The 25943-nt window shown below is 37.7% G+C and overlaps 1 protein-coding gene across 1 annotated transcript; it reads right to left on the bottom strand.

Moving 5' to 3' along the window:
* Positions 1–3628: 3628 nt before the first annotated feature.
* On the bottom strand, positions 3629–25935 carry TMEM167A (transmembrane protein 167A). The gene is made up of 4 exons (XM_052700555.1): positions 25800–25935; positions 13243–13352; positions 7719–7753; positions 3629–4804 (listed from the first exon to the last, which is right to left on the bottom strand). The coding sequence occupies exons 1-4, from the start codon at positions 25800–25802 to the stop codon at positions 4734–4736; spliced, it is 219 nt and encodes a 72-aa protein (XP_052556515.1). The 5' UTR covers positions 25803–25935; the 3' UTR covers positions 3629–4733.
* Positions 25936–25943: the final 8 nt, after the last annotated feature.

A 25943-nucleotide genomic window follows, 5' to 3' on the forward strand; every position in this document is an offset into this window, starting at 1 on the left:
GTGTTACTGAATTCATCCACATGGACAAAATGGCATCCAATGAATTTTGTCAACACTTGCTCTACACTGATGGTGAAAATCAATGGATGGAAGTAAAGCAAGGCAGTGGTTGGCGTGTTTCAACAATGGTGACAAGTGGTCACCTCTTGTACTGCAAATTTTTATGAGCATGCTTTCTGTTAACCACAGACAAAAATGCACAGCTAATGGTGATGACAGTGATGAAAAATAGTATTTTGGAGCTAAGAAACTTTTCTATCTGATAGTATTATTGAGTTCATTGTATCTGTTGTAGTTACCATGGAAATAAACAGGAGGTATTACTTTCAGAGTGGACCAAGACAGTTCCTTTTCACTCAGGGCAGTGCACGGAATCCAGAAGGTTAGCCACCAATGCGATAGCGAAAACCACAGGCTGTTTTATCCGTGATTGATACAATGTCTTTATAGGCAACTTGAATTGTTTCTGCAGGTGAACACTCAGAATGAATAAAAGCTTCAGAGCACCGATAGAGTAATTGTTTCCTCTTCAGCACAGCAACTTCAACTTTGTTTGACATTATGTTTCCAAGGCTGTGGTTAACAAGATAGAAAGGGCATTTACAGTGCAACGACCTTATTCCAAGCTCAAAAAAATGCTTGAGTCATTCCTTGGACTTCACTTTTTCTTTCTTCCTCCACTACCTATGCCTGCCTTATCAGTCTCTCCAGAGATCCTTACAGGGATCCCACCTCTTACTCTTGCTTTACTCATTTCCCATCACGGCAATTACTACTATTCTATTTATACTTTTTAAATCCCTGCTTTGAATTTGAGGTCACTTAGAGTGAAGACATGGACAGAAGTTAGAATGCCATTAATCCAAAGCAAGTACATGTAAGATATAAAATTATCTATCCATTCAAAGAACACTACATCACGTTTCAGATGTTACTGTATAAATCACTACTTGCATAATTAAACAGTAAATCTGGACGCGTGCAGCAAATTGATTGCCACATTTTGTTCAAAGATTGCAAATCTGTTCTGTTCTAGTAAATTTTAGCTTTGTATACTTTAAGTGAAGCAAGAGCAGTACAGCCATGGCAGTAGGCAGCTCAGTTCAGAGGTGCCTGAGAACAGAAGTTTGCAGACGGATTCCTATTTTTGCCTGCAATTCTGTATAAGCACAGGATGGTTCAGGTACATCGATATGAGCTTCAATCACAAACACAAAATGGTGTGTTCTAAAAGCCTCTGTCACATGACAAAGATAAGGTACAGAACCCATGCTTTGAAGGAAGAACAGTTGGTATTATTCAAGTTGCATCATGTTGACCACCAAAATACTTCTGCTATGGGAAGTGCCCTTTTACATTCCTGTATTCTGCTTGGTAGGGTTAAACACAGGGGCAGCACCATCCTAGTTTAAAAACTTCAGCCACTGGAAGAAAAATACGCAGCATCTTACCCTTATTATCCAGATGAATGCATAACTTAGTGGTTTCTGAAAGCAATCTAATAATCTTACTCAGTTTGGGTCCTACCTACTTCGCCAGACTGTGCATGCACCTTCTGCTGAAGCCATTCTCACCTCCTTTTCCCCATCTACATCTTCATTACCCAATTCTCAAGAAGAATACTCCAACTTGCAAACTGTTTATCTTATACTTTGCTAATTGCTCCAGGAAAACATATGGGACATTCCCCTAAACTGCATGTAAAACAGCTTACACTACCCTCACCTTTCACAAAATGTGTGCAACAAGAAGAGATAGGGAAGCTCGTTAGCTGATCCATGTGTAGGTAAAACAATGAGTACTCTTATACAGCAGTAGACACAACTACACGCTTAAATCACATTTAAATAACTATTTCCTCTCTAAGTTCCAGCAACTCTAAAGAGGATAAGATCTCCCCAGACCTGATGGGGTTGTAAAGTCCTGTATGTCAGCCAGGAATTTCTGCTACTTTCTTCTCAATTACCTTGATAGCCATTGTCAGCTGTTTCAACTTAAGCTATACTACAGTGTGCCTATTCACCATTAAAGCTTTAGCACCTGAGAAATATGGCAGTAAGTACTTCCTTGTCCACTTGGTTTAGGAATCAGAGCAAAGTTCAGGAAAACTATTTTCCTTGACACCTCTAGTGACAGAGCTTCATTGGAGCTTACTGTTCTTTGAAAATGACATAGTCCAGACTCAGTGTTTAAGGGTAACTTGTAAAATTTTATCAAGCCTGCTCCCAGTGTTATGCTTTCTTCTTCCTTCTCATAACAGTTAAACCTTCCTCAAGTGACAGCAATTTGCATGAGAAAAAGAGCAGAGAACATGAAATAGCTTTAAGATTCTAATATGGGAAAAACAGTATTTTCTTCATATCTTAAACAGTAAGACAGAAGAGGCATCAATCTCTCCAAATCCAAAGCTTTGAAGTACAAAGAATTCTTCCTGAGGTGAATACCTGCCCAAAGCAGCCATTTCAAAACAACTGACATTTGTCAGAGTTTAAAGATCCTGTTCTCAAATGCTTTTTACCGGAGGCACACTTTGAATAGCCCCATCATAGACAACACTTATCTCTGCTTACGATCTTTTCTAAAGCTTGCATACAAGCTACTTTTGAACTCAGGCATTGCTAGCAGCTGCTGAGAAATCTGTCCTCTTCTTTGTTGCTAAAGTAGCACTGCTGAGCAAGTATGCAGTTAGTAAGCCAAGAATATCCTGTAAACGTCATAAAAGGAATAGAGAAAAGAATATTCAAAGATTTACCCATTAGCTATCTATACTTAAGACAAAATGAAAAACTGCTGTAAGTAAATAATTCTAAAGACCGAACTAAAAGTGACAAACATGAAGAGGCCTGTCTATGTGAACTTTTTCAACAAAAAAACGCTATGAACAAGAATATCTTCAGCAATACAGTGCCCTGTCAATGCTTTTTGGATTCTCAAGGCTTAAAAACACTACCAGGGTTGTTTCAGTAGTATTTCTAACTACAGGTAGACACAGATGTTATTAAGAATTAACGTGACAACTAGGACAGTTTTAGACAGATACATGGGATATGTGAAATCTACAAACACCATCATTTATCATAAAGTCCAATAAATATTAAGAACTAGAATACACTCACTAATTATAAAAGTTTCTAAATGATCCTATTATATTTTGAACACATACATAACATGAGTCAAATCTCAAGTATCCTTATGAGCTTCCCTCATCCCCAGTCTAGGAATGGCACCTTTGATACACAGAAATGGGTTCCTCAGATGCTCTGATGCTACATTTGGAGAAGTACCCATATTTAAAGAAATGGACTTGGCTGTTCCTCAGACTTCCTGCCTGTTTCAAGGCTTGCACATGTGCACACCATGGTTTATCAATATCATGCGGTTCTGTACTCCTCTGAGCCTGCAGGTTTCACAGCCAATGCTTTTTATTGTACTTAAATTGGAAAAAGCTATTTTTCCTGTCTGCTGATTAGAAAACAGCTTTGGACAACTAAGTATGTGTGATAATGACTTAGATATGCAGATATACATGGGATAACACAAAGCTTATCACTAACAACCACTTCCTTTCTAAGTACAGGGTGATTTGGTCTAGGAAAGAAGAGTTCCAATAAGAATGACAACGGGTACATACCATTCAGATAGTTTTATTGCCAGCTAAGCTCATTCTGATCACATACCTTTTCAGAACAACCCAAAATACTGCTGACAATAACTCTCCCAAATGCAGTCAATATGAAGTCATATAGCTGGGTGGTATAAATACATTTCTTAGGCACTACTGAAATAAGTTACTAAATTTCTAGAAGTTTAAAAAACTAGAATAAAAACTAAAGGCAAATAATAACGAGGTTTATTTCATTTTTACTAATAGTGAGTGTAAATTTTTTTTTTTTTTCTTTTCTCTTAAACCTTTAGAACATTAGGACATACAACATTCCTATCTCTGGACTACTGAGAAGCTAACTATTCCCTCAGCTGACTTAACAGCCTTGTATTAAATGCCTTAGGAACAGTAGTAGAGCCACTAGAATCTTTTTGAAAAGAAAAAATATTAGGGAATGATTCACTTGTGAGCTTAATCTGTAAAGATACACATACACACACACAGAATAGTCCTGGCTTTCAAATCCTACATTTGTGTATCCCCAGCAGATAAGTCAGACTTCACTACATTTATGATCCCCATCCTTATTTATATTTTATCTTAACAACAGAAATATTGATAGATTAAGAAACTACAAGATTAGAAAATGAAAGCTGAATGTGACTTAGACATTTAAGAGATCTATTTTAAACATGTGATCATACCTATCGCAATATCACAGGAACTGTTCAGACATTAAGAACTGAAAATACTCAGTAAACATATTCTGTAATGTTCTTCATTCTTATAAGAGTGGTTCTATTGCCAGATGTATAATTGTTAAATTTAATTAAACAGGTCTATCAAACAAAAACATTAAAAACCTTTTCAATTGCATGTTACAAAATCTATTCTTGTGGAACTCAAAAACACAACAGACATCTTTTTTAACAGTTACATCAGCAGTTTCAGTACTGATGTGACATTATTATCTACGTATGATTCTGGATTTAGTTACATTATCATCACCAAGAGACTGGCTATCCAGCATGTGGGAGGAGAGCTGATGATGCTTCTCAATTTTTTCCTGCTGTAATTTCTTCCATGCTTTGCTGTTTGGTAGCACGGTATAAGGGACAACCTCCAGTTGCTACTGTACAAACAGAATGCTGAAGGCCATCACCACACAGCACACAGCTACGTAGGGGCTCTTTCGTTCACCTGGGAGCAGAGGGATTAAAAAAAAATACAACTCAGGCATAACTACATTGATCTGGGCTGCTCCTAGCCTAACATGACAATTATCACATTGCATGTGCAAAGTAACATTCAATACTTCTGGTTGCAGAAATGCTGTTACTGCCACAGCTGAGTACCAGAGAAGAATATGAACAGGAGGAGGAAAGCTAGGATTCAGGACAGTACATGCTGCTGTATATAGAGAGAATTGGAATTGTTTTCCTTAAGTAAAGTTCAGTGCAAGGACCTCTATGTTCCTACAAACCCTCTTTCATAGAAAGAAAAGTGATCAACAGATTAACAAATTGCACTGAGACCTCTATTTCTGGCACCTTCAAATTACTGTTGTAGCTTCCTATGGCAGACAATGGACAAAAGCTAATTGTACTCCATTAAAAAATTTATGTTCAGTAGCAAAGACAATCAAGATCTATTTTCACCAATTTTTTCTCAGAATGAAATGTTCAAGTATCTCTTGCTCACCAAACAAGTCGCATTAAAAAAAAATCTTAAGGAACTATAACACTGTCATGGGAAGGTATTCACTAGACTGCTAATGATTTATATGGACACTTCCTCCATACAGAGAGGAAATCATTTTTGCCCTTCTGCTTAAGCACATTCTGTAGGAATTCACTGACTTTCCTCTGGAGAACAAAGAGGGCCTCCTACACTGGATGCCTCTTCCAGCCTATAAGGCTGTAAGAAGTGTTAACAATGCCATGGCTCTAACATGAGAAAATTCCAGATTCAATGCATTCAGAAACATACAGATGGAGTTATAGCTGTTTGCTTAAACAAAGTTCTATTTCTTCATACTGCATGAGGTCTTTTATCTTAATATCTTACTATAAACAATATTTTCTAAGATACTGTTTTCAGAGAAATAATAATGGAAAAGCACAAGTCAAGCATTAAGGTATAATCCTCAGGAAAAGAGGCTCCTTCACTAGCAGGACCCTCAAAAACACGAGTATTTCCGTAAGAAATAAAAATAAGATACTTGTAATGACACCTCCCATTACAAGATGTTGTAATGATCTGGCATATATTTAATTAAGTTTCAAATAAATGAATGAATTAATGTCTGCTGTTTCACATCTGTTTAAAATAAAGTTGAGGAAGTCCAACTCTTACATTTTAGAGTATTACTATTTTCATAAGGGTTATAGTTTCCTGCTCCTAAATTTCTTGAAAAATAAAACACTATGTGGCAAGATTAAACATAATTTTGCACAACTTTGTAAATATGTTACCACTTGCTGATTATTAAAATCCTATGCACATTCTGCAAAGCTTGTTGAAACATTCTGGGCAACTTATATGTAAAAGGAGCTAGTGGGTATTTTCATTTTTAAAAGCCTACGCTTTTCTCCATTTCTCTTTTAGCAACTAACCCAAATAAAATGGTGGCAATCCCCTTCAAAAGCCATTTCCCATTACTGAGGGCATGACAGTGTTATGTAAGGAAACACAGAGGAGGAATGTTAAGATGTTACCTCATTTCCCAGTTTGAAAGAAAGTCAGACTAGATCATTCAAGATGTAGACTGAAAAGAAACTGTTTTTTTTTACATGAAGGAAAGAAAAGAACGAAGCTCAGTAGTGGGTACAAGAATGCATGCACTGTCTTGCATGCAGAAAATGTAGTTGCTACATTGTGAGAGAGGAAGACTGCACCAGATCAACAGAGGTTCTTAACTCCATCAGGTTGACTTGCAAACTCAAGCTCTTGCATACTCTTTTAAATGGCTTTTAAAATTATTTGCTGTGCACAGCTAACAGAAAAAAAAAAAAAATGCTTGTGCTTAATTAAATACAAAGAGGATGCTAAAGCGAAGTGTGCTCTTCAACCTTGAACAAACCCTAATGCAGCTGAAATTTAGATTTGTTTTTGCTAATGCAGCTCAATATACAGCTGCCAAATTGCCAGTATCTTTCCACTACAATATTAAAACTGGTTCAGCTATGGCTATTAACTAAACAGGAGAATACCTGCAATCATTCTAATGGCAGGTCTTCACAAAAGAATGTTTTTTGCATCAGTGCATTTTGACATTCTGAAAAACGCATGTCATGTCTCTTTAAAAGGCTGAGAATGAAGAAAAGGGAACCATACATTTTCCCCTAAGTTCAATGACATGCAGAGACACCTAGAATTACATGCCCAACACTTTTGCTCTGCATTAACAGTGCAATTTGCAGAACAGTTTTTAATGATGGACTTTTAGTTTTTTGGAGCATTGCCATATATTCAAGACTTAATGTGGAATTCTGTTGCACATTCCCTTTTCAATTCAAAAATAAGTTCGGAATTACAATAAAAAAAACTATACAACCATAAATGTTGGGAGAATGCCTAAAATCAGATACAGCTGATCAGCCTTCCCATAAATTCCACTAGACACCAACAGCTTTGAGTAATTTGGAAGTACAGAGAAAACGACAAAAAAGGAAGAAAACATCTGTGATTAAGCAGAATTTTAACACATTATGAATTCCATATTGTTTTATTATTCTAAGGTAAATATCTGGTTTTTGTCAGCACTGCATTAGGTTTTCAAACAGGCACTGGTTTCTGAGGAATCAGTGATTTCTTTTTAAGTTATAACAAGTCTGTTTTGAGTGATTTCATGCAGTAAAATGTGCAGAAGGTTTTTGAAATTAAACAACTTAGATGTGAATTAGCATTAGAAAAATTCAGGGTTCCACTGTGCTAAGTAAAATAGTCATAGCTTCCACAACCAATCTTCACGGTATTTAATTGAGGTAAAGTTTATGTTTTTAAAGATAATGCATTAAGATTGGTTTCCATTGCTACCTGGAAACACTATGCTAACAAATATCACACAATAGGAAAAGCATTTTATAAAAGATATTTCAAAGAAAAAAGTTACCAATCCTGGCGCATTTCCAGAATATTCCCAATAGTCTGCAAAGATAAAAGAAATTCATTAGGCTCTGGAGTTCATAAAATCATTTAAGAAAAATCTCAATTAATTGATCTTTGTCTTTCCATACTACACCAGTTCAAATAAACACATTTTTAACTTAATTCTCAACTTCAGGAAAAAACAAGCTAGGAATTAAACAAACAGCAACGTTCCAAGCTTAGCAAGGTTTTACGTGCAAGAAAAGGTGCATTTACAGTCTGTACTTCAAATTTAATTTACATAATTCTACACTACATTCTACACTAAAGCAGCCCTGACAGAAAATCTTGTTAAAAAAAAAACCTCACTGAAAAAAAAACCAAAACAGAAATAGAAACACAAAGTATAAGATGCCAAAAGACCTCTGTGTCAACATATGTGGATTTTCAAAAATTTATATTTTTTCTGCAGTTTTAAGAAATTATGCATCACAGCATTTTAAATGTAATGCTGTACCACCTTTCTTATATTTCTCTTAGCAATAGTACATGAAAATGTGCTTTCCATCAGAGCATATTTGTAGGTATAATCTGGTACTACAGAATACTGCATTGAAATAAACAACAAAACAATTATTCAGGTTTGTTTTTAGCGTTTTACACAGGTTTACTGAGGTAAAGTCTCTCTAATCTTTCCCACTGAGAGTATTAATGATCACAAGTGGAATTAATAAAAGGAGGAAAACAGGTATCAACTATACAGACTAAATAAAAAAACAAAGTCTAAGTAGGCCACATCTTTGTAATTTCTCCACATAATTAAAGTGACTTCATATTAATTGCTCAAGAGAAACAAGAAAACAGTTGGGTACGCTTTTAAAATTTGTAGGAGAGGATTAGAAATGCTAAAGCATCTTGAATTAGAAGGGCAGTTAACTCTCAGTCATTTAAATATCAGGCAGAACTTTGTTGAAAACTTTAGGTTTTAGGTTTGCTTCATAGTATAACTGGCTGCAATACAGTAAAAACATCTGGATTTGACTACATTGACTACACACATATTTATGAACTAAAAAAACCCTTGAGGTTTTTCTCTTCCTTCCCATGACATGTTTATTAACAAAAACTTTGGTCTACATTATTTGTGTGTCTTCATCTACTACCTGCTGTGATGGCATTTCTCCAGGTGCTTCCCCACAACACTTTAAACCTGTCCCCACCCTGATCTGGTTATCTGCTGTTCCTGGGCTTTGGTAACTGTGTATTTTTTCCATGTATAAATGCAGACAGGTAGGTTTGGACCACTTATCTTGTTCATGCATACTGCACAGTCAGCATATTTAATTTTTTTTTTTTTTTTTTTTTTTTTTTTTTTTTTTTTTTTTAAGAGAATTTCTGTTACTTCATATTTCTATCTTGAACTCTTTTATCATCTTTGTTCACTTTGGCGTCTCTATCCATTCAGCAGCCCTTCCTTTCTGTTTGGTGTTCAGTAAGTCAGAAGCAAGAGCAGCAAGAGGCTGGAAATGATTGATAATTTTGAAGGAAAAGTGAAACGCTTTTTGACCATTCCAACTCTTGTTGACCATTTTCTTACTAACAACATTAAATACATTTGCTTTTTTTTTTAAAAAAGGTCTTTTTTTTTTTTTAAACTTTTTTTACATCTTTTCTTCTTTGAGCCGTAAGTAATTATTTATATCTAAGCTTTTTGTTTAATTCCACAAAGAGAAGTGATAATTTCTGCATGTAGACCATCACACCTTTTCACATTAAGAGGTCACTCAGAAAAATAACCTGAAGACATCTATACACTTTTAGAAGTAAAAAGGCATTCGTGTGTAAATTTTACAGAGCAAGATATATAGTCACAGAGTCCCATGTGAATGGCATTCAAAACTATTAAAACTGTTATTATCTGTAAACAGACTTGCAGACTACATGCAGAAAAACCATTGCAAAATCTTCCAAGCCCAGTACCGCAAGTTCCCACCTCTCACAAACATGCCCAGGAATTTGATGAAACAAAACACTACTGTTCTCTTCTTATGTACACTTACAGAATTTTACCTGGGAAAAAGATCGTTCTCACTATCAGGCATTCTACAAATCTGTACTTTGTAACAGTCTCAGCAGATTTTCTTTACCTCCTCTGGGTTTTTTGATCATGAGAAACAAAGTATAGTTCAAAATTTTACATAACGTATTGTGCATTGTTCCTAGCTTTACAAAAATTCCTTGTTGGTGGAGATAAGAATTTTTCCTTCTAGTGTGGGTGGTAGAAAGCAGAATAAAGGTTTCATCAGACGCCCTCAATGCAGTTAACACTTCATGAATTTACATTTATCACTGACATGAAGTCTGACAAGCCTTCTAACATGTACGAATAGCATCTTTTTGAGATGCTTGTGCTCCTATCAGAACCACTCAGTAGATTAGTTTGTCCACATACTTTACTGCTGAGCAGTAGCAAATTGAGATGTGAAGCTTCAAAATATCCATAATCAGAATCACAGAATCACAGAATGGCCAGGGTTGGAAGGGACCTCAAGGATCATGAAGCTCCAGTGTTCCTGCCACATGCAGGGCCACCAACCTCCACATTTGATACCAGACCAGGCTGCCCAGGGCCCCATCCAACCTGGCCTTGAACACCTCCAGGGATGGGGCATCCACAGCCTCTCTGGGCAGCCTGTGCCAGCACCTCACCACTCTCACAGGAAAAAGATAATCTCTGGATATACTGGAGAGCTCACTGTGGCAGAAAAGCCACTGCTCTCCTATATTCATACCTTACCGCTCACCTCAAGGTGCACAGCAAGTACCTCAAGTCACAGCCTGTTTGATTATTACAGAAATTATGATTCCCTAAATGAACGTGCTCCAAAAAAATTCCTCCTTAAGCAATTATTCAAAGTAATTGCATTTCTCCTAATTCTTGCCTTTATGTTCATCCTCATCCTTGTTTTAATGCAGGTGTCAGTCTGGCTTGCAAGCCTGTAATTTTCTAGAAGTAACACATCAAGTATATGCATGAGTTGCTGCATGTTGTTTGATGTCACTGTAGGTGTTGTGGGCTATCTAAAGAAAAAAATCACCAAAAAAAAATTCAAAAAAATGGAAGCAAGCAAGACAGGAAAGATATAGGGGGCTTCAGTGCTTGGCTGCTAAACTGAGAATCCTGTAAAATGCTCCTGCCTTGTGTTTGCCAGGACAGTCCCCCTGCAACTTCAGGAAGGAATCTGAGATCTACTCAATGCAGTGCTTATGCCAAGTCAAAGGCAATCTCCACTGCACATAGGCTAACACATCTTTCTGCTTAATAGAGAGAATTATGTTGTGGTACACATTCTTTTCCACTTAGTATGTAACAGTAAATCTCCACTTGCCTTCCCAATCTTAAAAGTTATTGCTCCTGACAAAGCACATGGAAACAGTCATGATACTTCAGGGAATATGAAGGTTTAAAATTGTTTGACTTGGTAGAAAAATACACATTTTGGCAGAAATCATTCTGATGAAATACAATGTTATGAGAAAGGGCGACATCACTGCAGTGCAGTCTCTCAACTAACAGAAACATGCTCCTTTACTACCTTTAATTATTATCACGACAGATTTCCATCTTCAGTAAGTTTATCACTCAGAAATACAGCTAGTAACTACTAACATTTTTCCTCTCTGTTGCATTAATATCTTATTGCTACTTTTATTATGCTACTAATTTGGAGCAGGAATGAGGTAAGATCATCTCTGTGGTAAACTGAAGTATCAATAGAATTTATTTTATCCAGTATGTCTAGACATTTCCATTTGAGCATGGAATATGTTAGTGAAGAGGGACAGAGGTTTAACAGCACATGAGCTCCATGTAAACATCTACCATTCAAGACACAAATTTCATTGCTTCCAGGCCAACATTTTATTCTTCTGTACAAAGCAGTCTACATATGTATATATATATGTAATAAAATTGTACGTCCAACATCTATATAAATACAAGCCTACAGATCAAACACTTAACTCCTTCACAGTCAGCACCCTTTGAAAACACTTTATGAAGAGGCTTCTACTGTACTAACAGAGTATCTCCAGATTAAAGGAAATAACCCATGCCAAGAAGAGCACTAAAAATCTTAATCAGTAAAATAAATATTCTTACTTCTTACTATGTATATCTCATTGACTATTCTGTTATCTTCCATGAGTAGATGCTCAAAACAAACAAACAAAAAAAACTAACCCCACAACAACAAAAGAACAGTCCTCTATGTAGTCATCCTTTATTTCCATCTTTACTATTATTGAAAGAAATTTCTCATGTCAGTGGTAACCGCATGATCTCATTAGAAAAGACACAAACATTCTCATGCCAGAACTCCCAACCGAAAAAAATGCTATTGTACTCTAGGTAGTTCGCATTACTAAAAGAAAGCTTGTGTGCTCAAATGGCAATTCCAGAAGTTAATCACAATGAGGGTTTTCAAAAGACAAAAAGGAAGATATTTACTGACAGTACGGTTCTATTCTAAACTTGACACTTTTTCTGAAAACTAAATGCAGAAGAATTGTCCAAATATGCAGGAAAAAAAAAACTCGAATCTTTTTAATAGCAAGCAACCTAATGGAAGAAGTGGAAGACAAACATCCAAAAACCAAAATCTTGAATTTTTTCCCTGCCCAGCTAGAATTACCTCTGATTTTTACAAGTATTATCTCCTTTGTAATAATCCCCAGTGACAGTATGACTAAAGAATTAAGGCAGCTTCAGTCAAAATTCTAGCTCAAAATTGTGCAATCATTACTTCAAAAACACAGCATTTAAATCACAGCTCTGCATACTGCTCATTGCATCCAACACTCCATGATATCCTTTGTACTACAAAGCAAACTGCTAAGCTAAAACATGAATGTGCTTTAAAAGCATAAGGGAGGCACAGATTTGTCTCTCATTTCCTACCAAACACAAAAATCATGCTACTGAGCAGGGCACAGAACTATTTCACAGCAGCACATCAAGTACATTCCAGGAGAACTGTGAACACAAAACAGAAAAAGGGTGGTCATCCAGAAAATGTGCTTCAAGAATAGAAGTGAGAGATACAATCACAATAGCCAAACGACACAAGGGGGAAAAAAATTGCAAGGCAGCTTCTGCTGATAAGACTTAATTCTCTATGCATAATAATAAAAAGTAAATCTGTACAGCAACTGAAAGTAGGAAAACGTTTTCTTTCTGTCTCTTGTTTCTGTGTCATCTGAGGAAAACGATGCAAGTCTAAAAAATAACTAAACAAGCAATACTAGTTGGCTTTATAGAACAATAAATTTGTAATTCAAAATTTCAACTAATTTCAATATTCTATAGTAAGAACTTAAACAATGAAGATCTTTATTGAAGATAACCTGAAGTTTTTTATCTTTAAAGAAGAAAAACATTTTGCAAAATAGTATTTGTATTATTAACCACCATTACAAGTTACTAAGAAAAAAGCACCGTAGTGAAAACCAGAGAGTTCGTGCATTTTTAAAATGGTTAGACTACATACCCAGTTTTATTCTTGTCCAGTAAGCTGGGAGCCAAGGATCTGATATAGGCACAGGTACATATGAGCAGCAAGATTACAGTCAGAAGACTCTGGAAGTTGAAGATGGCAGACTAAGGAAGAAAATTAGAAAAGAAAAATTACACCTTCACAGCACAAAAATTGTATCAATTTGTGAACTGGAGAAAATAATCCCCTATACAACACTCACTGAAAAAAAGGAAATAATCAAGATCTATGTTGTCAGTGAACAAAAAACCCACTTCTAATAGCTATCATTCTGTGCACAATGGTGAAGGAATGAAGTTTTCCCTTCCTAGTTCCTCTCAAAAAAGGTAAAGAGCACGCAAAAGGGTAATCTTACAGATTTGCTCCCAGGCACTTGTTTCAAACCAATTTCTTGAAACCTATTAGCAGCAGGCTAAGATTTACAGAAAACAGACATTCCCACCTGGCCAAGAATAAATGCAACTGTAGTTTGCATCAGTAGAGTACTGCGATGGTGGTGGTGAAGGTGGATGTGAAGTGTAATTAACTAAACCAGTAGCAGCCAAGACAGAGTAAAATAATAAATATGAAAGGCAATTGTTACCATACGTCCACATGAAAATGGCATCCAAAATTCAACGCATTTGTAGAAATATATATAACTAGACCCATCCAAACTACAAAAAGACAACTGACTAATTTTACTTTGAAATCATTTTTTCATTTTAAATTTAAAAAATACCTTTACTATAATCACATTTACGGCTGTTCTAATCATAAGGAAAATGCTGGATAAACAAAGGAACTGACTTAAGGACTAAGGATCTGTTGTCTGATAGTGAAATCAATCTGCCTATTGGTAGTAAAAAGCAGAGCTTGAGAAACTACTACAATATCTGGTCATTTACTGAAGTTTAAATATCAGTAAAATAGAGTAAATTAACCTCATCAGTATTTTTTTTTTTAAATCAAAGTATGCTTGAACCTTGCAAGGTCAAAATGCTTTTTAGTCATCACATTATCAGCAATTATCAATAAGTGACACATACAGGGGGAAAATAAGTGCTCACGTAAGGACTTCTGCATATCCAAATCAAGTATAAAATATGAAAGAAAGCTTGCTGATGTTCATTTCAAGCACTACATCACCATTCCAATGAAGAATACACTAGCAACATTATTATTTTGCAGTATGTTCCCTGGAAATGTTGGAAGCAATATCTGGCAACTTGTCCTTGTAATATATAGCTTCTTATAACTAGTCCCAAATCTGAGACTTAGATTCTCCTTACAGTATTAAAATAATCCAGATGTAGGAACCTGCACCAAACAAACAAAAAAAAATTATTTTGAAGATAACACATACCTCAAAAAGCATTTTTGTCAACTTAATAGCACCAGGTAGAACAATAGACAACAGTTTATTGCAAAATGCCTTATTTTTGCTTTGCTCCACTGTCATTTTCAGGTTCTATTTATTCAGAACTGCACATAAATAAATAAATGGAAAAGCAAATGGAATATATTCTTCATTCTGGAATTTTTTGTGTTATGTACAAATTTATGTCAAATACCTTTTTTCTTTTTTTTTTTTTCCCCTACTGCGTAACCCAGAATGCTAAGTAGTAGTATTTAATTAAGTGTAAATACTTAGCACTTGTGAAGGGATATTACACTGCAATCTCCTTCAGGCAGAGAACTGGGTGGGATTTGTTAAGAGAAGAAAGGTCCCACTTCCACAGCCTGAAGCATAACTCTGTTGATTGATGTGCACTTTCTTATTACATCACAACTTTCTAATGTTTTGAAGCTCTGAGAATCACATTTCTCTATATAATTAAGCAAAATTAAAATCACAGTATTTCAGCTCACCACTGTACTCCTGTACTAACCACATTTTAGAGAGAACATCTACTGCTCTTCTGATACTGAGATTTGAAATATAACTGATTACATACATAAATTAATCATATATATCTTTAGCTATGGAGAAGTCTGTGAATCACATAATACAACTTCGGAACACAGAGCTGCTACTCTAATACATGCCCTAGACAGGGGTAGATATACAAAGCAAAGAGAATGTTTCAGCTAACAGCACACAACTCTTGATTGGAAAGCTGCATACAGAGGTCAAGGAGCAGCTGAACAACTCTACCTCTACAGTCTGGAGGACCAATTTCAGCACTGTGGTACAACTTGTACCCAAGAGCAAGGTTGGCTGGTTCATAAAAGGGTGTGCAACTCTCCCATTTACTTCTGTCTTAAGTAGGATATATCTTGCATCAGCTGCCCTTGTACAGGAATAAACTCCCAAGCCAGTGCCCTCAGTTCTCATGTTCTATAACAGCCTGGGGGACCAAAAAAAAAAAAAGAAAAAGTAAATATGACGATTACTAGGATGCGAGACAGTATCTAAGGACAGCCTTGTGGTCCTCAAGGTGCATCTACCTGCTGTTCTCCCTAGCCAAGGTATTAGCCAAATCATCAGATGTGGTTTAGTATTTTAGTTTAGCTAGTTGAATCACTTATCCACAGCATCTAAAGTAATGGACAGATTATGTACGTTGGAGAAAATGCTGCTTACTACTGTCAGCATACCCTTGACTTCTGACTAGTAACAAGCACTTGTCACATTCAGACACTAGGAAGTCCTCAGTCGCCTACATCAGGCCTTCTCCTGGCTCTTGCGGGGCTAATCTAGGAGCGGCTGCCTCCCAGCTGTGTGATACTCCCTGTCAGTGACAAATTCGACCGGTCCTCTGGGACAGACAGCTGCTCTCTGCATTGCATGGCGCAGTGCTTCCAGTGCCCGGTTCCCATCAACTCCTGCAGGCTTCCCACTGCAGCTGCTCCCAGCACATGGTGCTATTGGGCACTCAGATGCACAACATGGCAGAAGGGCACACTGTCCCATTTGCTTCATACCAAGCAGGGAATGTAAATGTATACTCATGAAATGTGTTATTAATGTGTTATTAACAATTATGCAGTGCATAATTGTTCTTTGTTGGACTGCTCATGTGCTTTCCCAGATATGCAGCACAGGACATCATTATAACTATGTGTGACTTCCTATGGAAACACGCTCTGAATTACACAAATATTTACAGGTCACTTTAAAGGAAAGAGGCACATTTCAAAATTTGTCTGCATTTTTAAACTAAAAATGATAATTTACCTCTGAAATTGATAGCTTCCCACTTTACATTCAAAGTAATTCTTACACTTCAATTGAATTTACAGAAAAGAGCAATTTGCATTCAACTGCTTGAACCAGTAATTAAAACCCGTAAGAACTGTACATTACTTGGAATATTTTTAAAAGACAGTGTTAACGTTAATTTGCAAAATGCTGTAATATAGATGGGTTGAAATTCACTCTGTTAATCCAGGTTAGCATTTTTCAAACAGTGCTGGTTGGCCTCATGTAGATCCGACTTGTCCTTGAGAGCAGCCCAGCAGAGAAGGACCTGGGGGTCTTGATGGATGGAAAGCTTAACATGAGCCAGCAGTGTGCCCTTGTGGCTCAGAAGGCAAATGGTATCCTGGGCTCCATCAGAAGAGGGGTGGCCAGCAGGGACAGGGAGGTGATTGTCCCCCTCTACTCTGCCCTTGTGAGGCCCCATCTGCAGTACTGTATCCAGGTCTGGAGCCCCCAGCACAAGAAAGACAGAGAGCTGTTAGAGAGGGTCCAGAGGAGAGCCACAAAGATGATCAGGGGGCTGGAGCACCTCCCCTATGAAGACAGGCTGAGGGAGCTGGGCTTGTTCAGCCTGGAGAAAAGAAGGCTGCAGGGTGATCTCATTGCAGCCTTTCAGTACCTAAAGGGAGCCTACAAACAGGAGGGGAATCAACTCTTTGAAAGGACTGATAACAGCAGGACAAGGGGAAATGGTTTTAAGTTGAGGATTAGGGTTAGGTTGGATATTCAGGGGAAGCTGTTTACAGAGAGAGTGGTGAGGTGCTGGAACAGGCTGCCCAGAGAGGTTGTGGATGCCCTGTCCCTGGAGGTGTTCAAGGCCAGGTTGGATGGGGCCCTGGGCAGCTTGCTCTGGTATCAAATGTGGAGGTTGGTGTCCCTGCAAGTGGCAGGGGGGTTGCAGATTCATGACCCTTGAGGTCCCTTCCAACCCTGGCCATTCTGTGATTCTGTGACACCTACTGCTATAGATAAATTTCTCAATACAGAAAAGTTGATGCTGCCTTTTAGATTCACATGTTGGTGAAAAGATATCTTCTCAAAACTCAGACTACAAATGCAGAAAAGAATCACCACTGGTATTTTACGTTGATTTTAGTTACATCAGTTGTGGCTTTAGCTATATATGCTTGGACTTTCTATATCTGCACTTCGACTATTTCTGACATGCCGAAAGCACCTTAGTAGCTGCTACATTCTTTGTTGCTTAAGTACTACGTGTTGTTTTTTTTTTTTAATTATTTTTTAAATTCCCTCTCCTGTGTGCTCTCTCCAGGTAGTTATGCAGTACAAATGGATCACTTGAAGCACTAAGAAGGTATTGTATTCAGCAGGACTTGCAAGAGCAAGTTTGACTGCAGGTCTTCAGAACTTTAAGATCATGGATTTAATGCTAAGAGCTACATGCCCAAAGGCTCTTTCAAATCCTTACCAAAACTCAAATTTAAACACCTCAATATTACTTCCCTGATGATACCATATCTTAGTAAAAATAATGTCATATAATATGGAGAAATAAAGTATGAATATTCCTGAAGTTTTCTTGTGTCGTCCTTTCCATATACAATAATAAAACCTTGACAGATGATTACAGTCTCTGGAAACAAAGAAACAGATGTTAGTATCTGATCATTTAGCTGTCTCTCGTATTAAAACGTGAGCAAGAGCTCATGCTGTAGTTAAACTGTGCTTATACAAGACTTATAAGATTGAAATCCTACATTAAAATAGTATTAACGCAGAGGTACCATTCAATTGCCATTCAACAGAAAACTGACATCAATCTAAATAAAATTTAAAAGAAGAGGCCCTTAAAGAGTTGAAAATGCTTACTATGTAACGTTTCCATTAAGTAGTGCCATTCTCCCATCTTAAATTCAATTTTTTGGAGTATGAAACTGGAAAAAATAATAGGAAATAAAACAAGCAAGACTACTCCAGCTGAAGGCAAAAGCAAATTGCTAAAAATTAAAACATGCACATAACTTGTTTTCCAACCTATTCTGAAACAATTTGTTTTTCTACTCCTGCTAAACATAATCTTATAAAAATGAATAGAAAATAGCATGTCTCCTCTGCAAATGTTTAATTAGAATTGTAAGAAAAATACAAAACTTGCAAATCTGTTAAATTTGATGTTATTACTGGCAAAACTACACCGAACAACTAAGCAAGAGGTATTTAGACAAAATGCAGTTGAACTTAATAAGAATCTAGATTCTGTTTTGTTGGCAGTTACTGGTTGCTTGAACATGATTAAGGGTGTTTAAGATTTACTTCACATTCATCCAGCATGTGGTTTCCAAAAAATACTTCACGTTAATTCACATTTCTGCTTAAAATATTTGCAGTTCCATCTAAAACATGTAGCCTCACAACGATCCAAAAATATGCTACGACTCAATTAGAATAATAAGTTTTCTCTACACATCTACTGAAGAAATATGTAGTCCAATTAAAATGGCAAGTACAGCACACAGGTTACCAGCAGTTACTATTTTCAGCCAACTGAAGACCAATACAACCGCTTAAAAAATAATGAATTCTTTTGCACAATTAAGAGAAGGATGCAAGTACTCTCTTCCACCAAAGCTCTCCACTTTAATGCACCTATTTTTCTTTAGTACAATTAAAATTCATGTTTATATGACCCCTTGAGTTGATAATGTTGAAAATGCAGGCTCACCTGAGTTCTCTATTTGCCCTGATATCTAGCCAGTAGTCTCAACATTGAATTTTTGGTGCAAAGCAGCTAGCAAATGCAGCATTTTCCCCAAAATCTTAAAATACAAACTGAGATTTACAATACTAAGCTTCTCTTACTGGGGTTTTTGTAATACATGGAAGATACATTGTTTATATATTTATTCAACAAACACAGCTTTTATGTTTAATGTGTCAGTAAAAGCTCGAGATGTCATTTCCTTTCACTTTTCTCAGAAGACTGTAGTTTGGAGTTTACCATTTTTTCCATCCTTTCCTCTCATTTGATAAGGACTGATTTCTATCATCCCAATTCATGGATGCTGAAATTAAGTAAGTTCTTCAGAGTAACAGGGAAATAATGGAAATTTCTGGAACTATAACTAGAGTAGGTAATAATCAGAAGAGTTCTTTTAGTTCTCTTATCTTTCAAATAAATATTGTCTTTTATCACTTTCGCCACTCGTGCCCTAAAAATCTGTACGTAAGAGATTTCTAGAGAGTACCTGAACAAAAGGAAAAAAAAAAAACTATCTACACAAAAGAAAAAAGACTCTCTCCCACAGTCAGTTCTGACTACTTTTGCTGTTCAGTGAAACTGCATGGTTAATTATACTTGTACTCTCTTTGTCTTTTTGATAAGAAAGCTGCAGTTTGTCAAGCTGGATAACTCTCCTTTCTGAAATTGCACAGCATATTGCTTAGTTTTCCTCATATTTACAAGAAAATCTTAAGAAACAATAAGAGTGTGAATGGAAGAGGTAAGAGTAATTTTAACATGGATGATATCACTACCCTAATAAAACCAGCATTCAAATAATGTCAGGGGAAAAGTTGATTTGCAATACAAGCTGAAACAGGAACATGAAGATGGACATAAAAGAAACTCAAAGTTCTCAAAAACTGAAGACACCAAAATCTTTTTTGCTTTGTTGAGTACAGTATTTTAACATCAAGGATTAGCTATTTTTTTTTTTCTACAAATGCCTGATTACTAAAGTTCTACTATCACATCAAAACTTACTAGCAAGAATCAAACATTAACCATGTATATGCTCCACTGCAGAACAGGAAGAAAAACATATGCCTCTTATTTGTCTGAATGCATCTCACCTCCATAGAAACTCTGAGCAATTCAAAGCTGAATTATACTGCTGAGCATGCTTACAAAAAGCCTAAGTTGCATTCAAATATGGGATAGCAGCTACTTGTTGTTCCAAAGGCTAAATAAAAGCGTACCCTACAATTTACTTAAAATGGCGTACACGTTTTCCAACTGTTATGTATACCATTATTGTTCCTTAACCTAAAATCGTCTCTCTGTAACATGAAAAATAATGACGTCTCTTTCACAAACAAACATACTTAGTCAAGAAACACAAAAATTCTGCTAAGACTTTATGTCCATCACTGCTGCGCAGATCTACTGCACCTACATCCCTTGTTTGGCACAGTTCAGGAGCAGTTTGATTTTTAACATCTTTAAGACAAGCACCAGGTGGTTTCACCTCAAAACCTCGGTTACAAAGTTGAAACTGAAAATCTTCACTGGGATTGATCCCCAAGCTCTGTGCGTTAGCACTGCAGCTACTGCAGTGGATGTGCACAGTGCTAAATGCTGAAGTCAATTTTTAAAAAATTTACGCTGCCACATTTACTACTTTGTGACTTTTTTTTTTTTTCAAATCAGGATTTGGATAATCAGCCCATTGCTAATTTCAAATAGGCTGCACACACAAAGAAAAAAAAAGTAACCCGCTCAACACTTTTCATGTTTTTACCGCATCAATTTGTTTAAAAATAGACACATTGCCAAAAACATTGAGTAAGAAGTGTTTGGCACTTCTGCAAGGAAATGGTTTCTTTCAAATGTTGTCATACCTTCACTGTTGAGGTCTGTGGTAAATTTTGTTAAAGTAGATCCAACACATCCTAGGGTTTCAAAACCAGATTAAGAGATATTAAACACGCATCTTACAATGGCAGAATAAATGGTTTCCTCTGCTCCGCAATCACAGAAGAAAAATAACATATTTTCACATCCTGTATACTGACACAGAAGCATCTATATGGGCCATAGAAGCTGCCATCAATTAGAGACTTCTGACCCCACAGCAGCACGCACACTTTCTGAAGGTATACTGAAGGTATGTAGTAGGCAACAACACTGGAGAAGCAAAGAGCTTCCTTCCTCGTCTCTGCTTAGCTGCACTAATACTTCTCCTTTCCCCTCTCTCCTTTTCATTTCTCAGACCACAGATTATTCTTCCCTTTTCCTCAACTTTCCTCAAGCTGCATTTATTCCTATACTTAGGAGCATGTAAGAGCTGGCATGAGGTCAACATATGCTGAGTGCAGGGATGGAAGTCAGTTGTGGCATGGGTGCAAACAATGTCCTAACATCTTACTGCACTACAATTTCAGACTACCTCAGACTACCAACAAAAAACACATTAGCTGGGCAGCAGAGGTTTTATCACATGAAAATTTTGTTACTATAGCTGAAACTCCCAGAAAAACTATTCGCTTCTTATTTAAGACGTTTCATGCTTGATGGTATTATGAAAAAGACATGCAAAAAGCTGCATATCACTGCTCCAAATAAACTCACAATACAAAGACATGTATATGCCTAAGATGAACTAGAACAACTTAATAAATCTTGTCTTTCTTTATCCCATTACAAAGAAAAAGCTGTTGAAAATTTGAATCAGGATTAATTCTTCCTTTTAACTTTCAATGTACCAGACACAAAAGACTTCTGAAAGCATTTTTTTTCTTATACAGTACTGTTCGTATTAGAAAGCTCATCTTGGATCAATATTTACTACGTAATGTTTCTAGAATAGCTTTTATGAGCAATTTTACTTCCTTTTATAAAAGCCATTCTAAGACAGCAAGAGAGGTTGTGACAGAAAGGTTTGTTCTAATGGAAAGTTCCAAATTAAATTTTCTGCAAAATGTGGAAATTGAGGTCAGTCATAACCAGAGAGGGAAGGGGAAGAAGCCATCTTCACAAAGTCTACTATAACGCATTCCTTCTTCACCGCTGAACTGCAATTACAAACACATAACTACTATGAAGTTTTCATGCATATTCATGTTGTTTGGCTGCAGTTGCATATTTTTACTACAAAAGAAACTGAAGACCTCCATTCAGAAAGTGAAAGGCTCATCATCTAATACAGAGTTACTTCACTCTTCTACCCTCTTCCCACCATGTGTGTGGTACATTTTCCAGTTTCAACAGCAGAACTTCTGCTGAGTTTTCTGAAATACAGCTTTTCAAAAGTCAACGGGACAAACTGACATAATGATTAGTGAAAGCATGAGAAAAGTAGACTTTCTGCTTCTACATAAACTGAGAAGCTGTGTCTTTATATTCCTTCCCCTCAATTATTGTTTTGATTCATTAGGCAGCATCCATCCCCTTATCAAAGTCAGTTGAAGCTAAAACTGTACTATTCACAGGCAGAGAACAGAGACAAATAGAAAAATCTGTGCTTTCAGATAAAGGAAGAGAGGCACAAGTCAGCTTCCGTACGTACTGTTCGGGAGTAGCTGGCCTCTCACTAAGCATACATCTGGACTTACAAACTAATTATGTGATTAGAAAGCCTGGGGGACAGTGAGATGGAACTTAAAGCATAATTTCCAGTAGACTTTACCTCCTTTAAAAACTACTCTATTTACAAAGCTATCAGTTTGTCACAGGTGTAGCTCTTTTTTTTTTTTTTTTGAGAAAGAGAACAAACTAGACATGCAACTACACTCTCTTCCCTTTGATGATACTTAGACACAGTTGTTTCCTGTCCCACAGTCAATTATGCGTGCAAAATAAAATGTAATAAACAACAGTTCATGACTGTTAATCCCACAAGGTAAATGTTCTCAGCAGAGTGATGGAACCAGAAGCAGCATCACAAACAATCCAAAGTCCTAGATATACCACTGGGATTACTGTTTCACTGAGGAAATAAATTCCGAAAGATTGAGGAAATTTATTTTCACCTCCATAAATTCATGAAAACAACCTCAGTAAGAAATTCTAGCTTACTTTAACTTGATTTAAAAATGCAGCCCAATCTCTCGAAAGTAATATGGACAGTGAGAAAGAAAGTTCACAAGAATCCATACGCATGCCATCACCTTTGTGCTAGATGTAAGCACTAATATTACATATAAGTGCTAAACTGACCAACCAGAAAGTACCTCGCTGATCATCCAGGTTCTCCTGCTTTTTTGCTGCAGTCTCTTTTGAAGTGCTATGGCAACAGCAAGGTGGTGATGTACTTCTGTAACATCTGCCTTTTAAAGGCACTGATTAAAGGTGATGACTTCAATTGTCCCTTCATTCTCACTCGCCACATTTTCTTGCTTCTTATCATGAGAGCCCTTTGGCCACTGCTTGGAGATGCGGTTTAGAATCACAGAATCACCAAGGTTACAAAAGACCTCAAAATCATCCAGTCCAACTGTCCATCTATCACTAATATTTCCCACTAAATCATGTCCCTTAGTACAACATGTCAGTGCAACACCACCAGGGATGGTGATTCAACCACTTCCCTGGGCAGCCTGTTCCAGTGTCTAGCCACTCTTTTGGAGAAAATTTTTTTCCCCCTCAGACAACCTGAGATCGTTCCCTCTAGTCTATTGCTAGTTATTGCTAGTTGGGAAAGAGGCTGACCTCCACCTCACCACAACCTCCTTTCAGATAGTTGCAGAGAGTGATAAAGTCACCCATGAGCCCATCTTCTCCAGACTAAATAATCCCAATTCCCTCAATTGCTCCTCATAAGACTTGTGCTCCAGACCCCTCATCAGCTTTGAAGCCCTTCTCTGGATATGCTCCAGCAACTCCACATCTTTCTTGTATTGAGAAGCCCAAAGGTGCAGACTCACCTCCCTGGTCTTGCTGGCCATATCATTTCTGATAAAAGCCAGGATATCATTGACATTCTTGGCCACCTGGGCACACTGCTGGCTTATATTCAGCTAGGTGACAACCAACACCACCAGCCACTCTGGTGGTCTTACAGCCACTCTGCCTCAAACCTGTAGTGTTGCCTGGGATAGTTGTAACCAAAGTACAGAACCCAGCACTTGGCTTATTGAACTACACCCTGTTGGCCTCGGCACAGCAATATAGGCTGTCCAGATCCCTCTATATATCCTTTCTACCCCATGCAGATCAACACTTCCTCCCAGCTTGGTGTCACCTGTAAATTTACTGAGGGTGCACTCAATCCCCTCATCCAGATCATCAATAAAGATACGAAACAGGACAGGATCCAGTACTGACCCCTGGGGAACACCATCCGTGACCAGTTGCCAGCTGGATTTAAGCCCATTCATCACCTCTCCCTGGTTCCTGCCATCCAGCCAGATTTTTTACCCAGCAAAGAGTATACCTGTCCAAGGCATGGGCTGTCAGCTTCTCCAAGAAAATACTGTGGGAAATAGCGTCAAAGGCTTTACTGAAGTCTAAGAAGACCATGTCAACAGCCTTTTCCTCATCCATCAGGAGGATAAGAAAAGGAAATGAAGTTGATCAAGCAGGATCTGCCTTTTATGAACCCATGCTGACAGGGCCTGATGCCCCCTGTGCATGCCATGTGATTTCACTTAAGATGATCAGCTCCACAACCTTTCCCAGCACATGTTTAGGTTCATCTGAAAGATCTGCTAAGGAATGCTGAGGCAAACCACTTCCTACACTTTCCTTTTGGTGACAAGATCTAGAATATAGGAATTTTTCTTGAACCATGACATAAAGTTCAAGAGTTACTAATCTTTGAATAAATATGTAGGGTTTACTGAAAGATTCAGTTAAAGTTGCACAGTATATACACCACTGTTTAGGAGTAACCAACCCAAAATATTCTGAAAATGCTAATCTTAAACTGAATTCTGGTTTGAAATAAAAATTATAAACAAACCTTTAACTGTACAGCTTAAAATTGTCTTTTCTGAGCTATTTCTTTGTTCTTCTTTTTAACATTCAAATCTTGTACTCATGCCACTCTTTTAAAGTTTGGTATCTTAGTTGATAAAGATTTAAAGCCTAATCCAAAAACAAATCCTTTGCTTATATTTTCAGAACGTACAGGGAGGAAAAAAAAAAAGGACAAGAGACACCACAAGAGACACCACAAAAAATCTGAACAGCAGCACTAACAAGCTTCTAGGTCAAGTCCATGTGTGTCACCCACAGTTTCTCGCTAAGCAAATGGACCCAGGCACCCAACGTTACTGGGTATCCAACGCTACTCATGAAAAACAACAGGAGCCCGTGTCAGAAGCCGGCCCGCTGCTCCTACTTCAAAACATGCTTCAGCTGCACTAGCAGCGCGCCCCTGACAGGGCAGGGTGAGAAGGCAAAAGCACTGCCCCGCTGCAACGCGCCACAGGCGCAGCACAGCCCCGTGCTGCCCTGCGGGGCGCGGAGGCCGGGCCCGGTAGCCCCGACAGCTACAGGCCTGCTGTCCACGGAGCACTGAGAGGCCCCTCCGTCCCTTCGAGCGGCTGAACTCACGGGCTCGGGCACTTTGAAGAGAAGTGAGAGCGCCAGCTCCTCAAAAAGGAACTCGGAACAGACAGAAAGGGCTCAGGACCGGACAGACTCCACGGGCCCGGCACGTCCCGCCCGCTGCCCCGCGCTTACCATGGCGACGCACTCACGGCCACATCACACTTCCGGCGGGAAGGGGGAGAAGCGCCGGCGCCCTTCAGGGACGGGGCGAGGAGGGGCGGATCGCTCTCATTGGTGGAGAATGCCCAGAGGGGACGGAGCGAAGGGGCGACATAC

Source organism: Tympanuchus pallidicinctus, unplaced genomic scaffold, assembly GCF_026119805.1.
Source record: "Tympanuchus pallidicinctus isolate F22 unplaced genomic scaffold, pur_lepc_1.0 scaffold4, whole genome shotgun sequence".
Taxonomy (NCBI): Eukaryota; Metazoa; Chordata; class Aves; order Galliformes; family Phasianidae; genus Tympanuchus; species Tympanuchus pallidicinctus.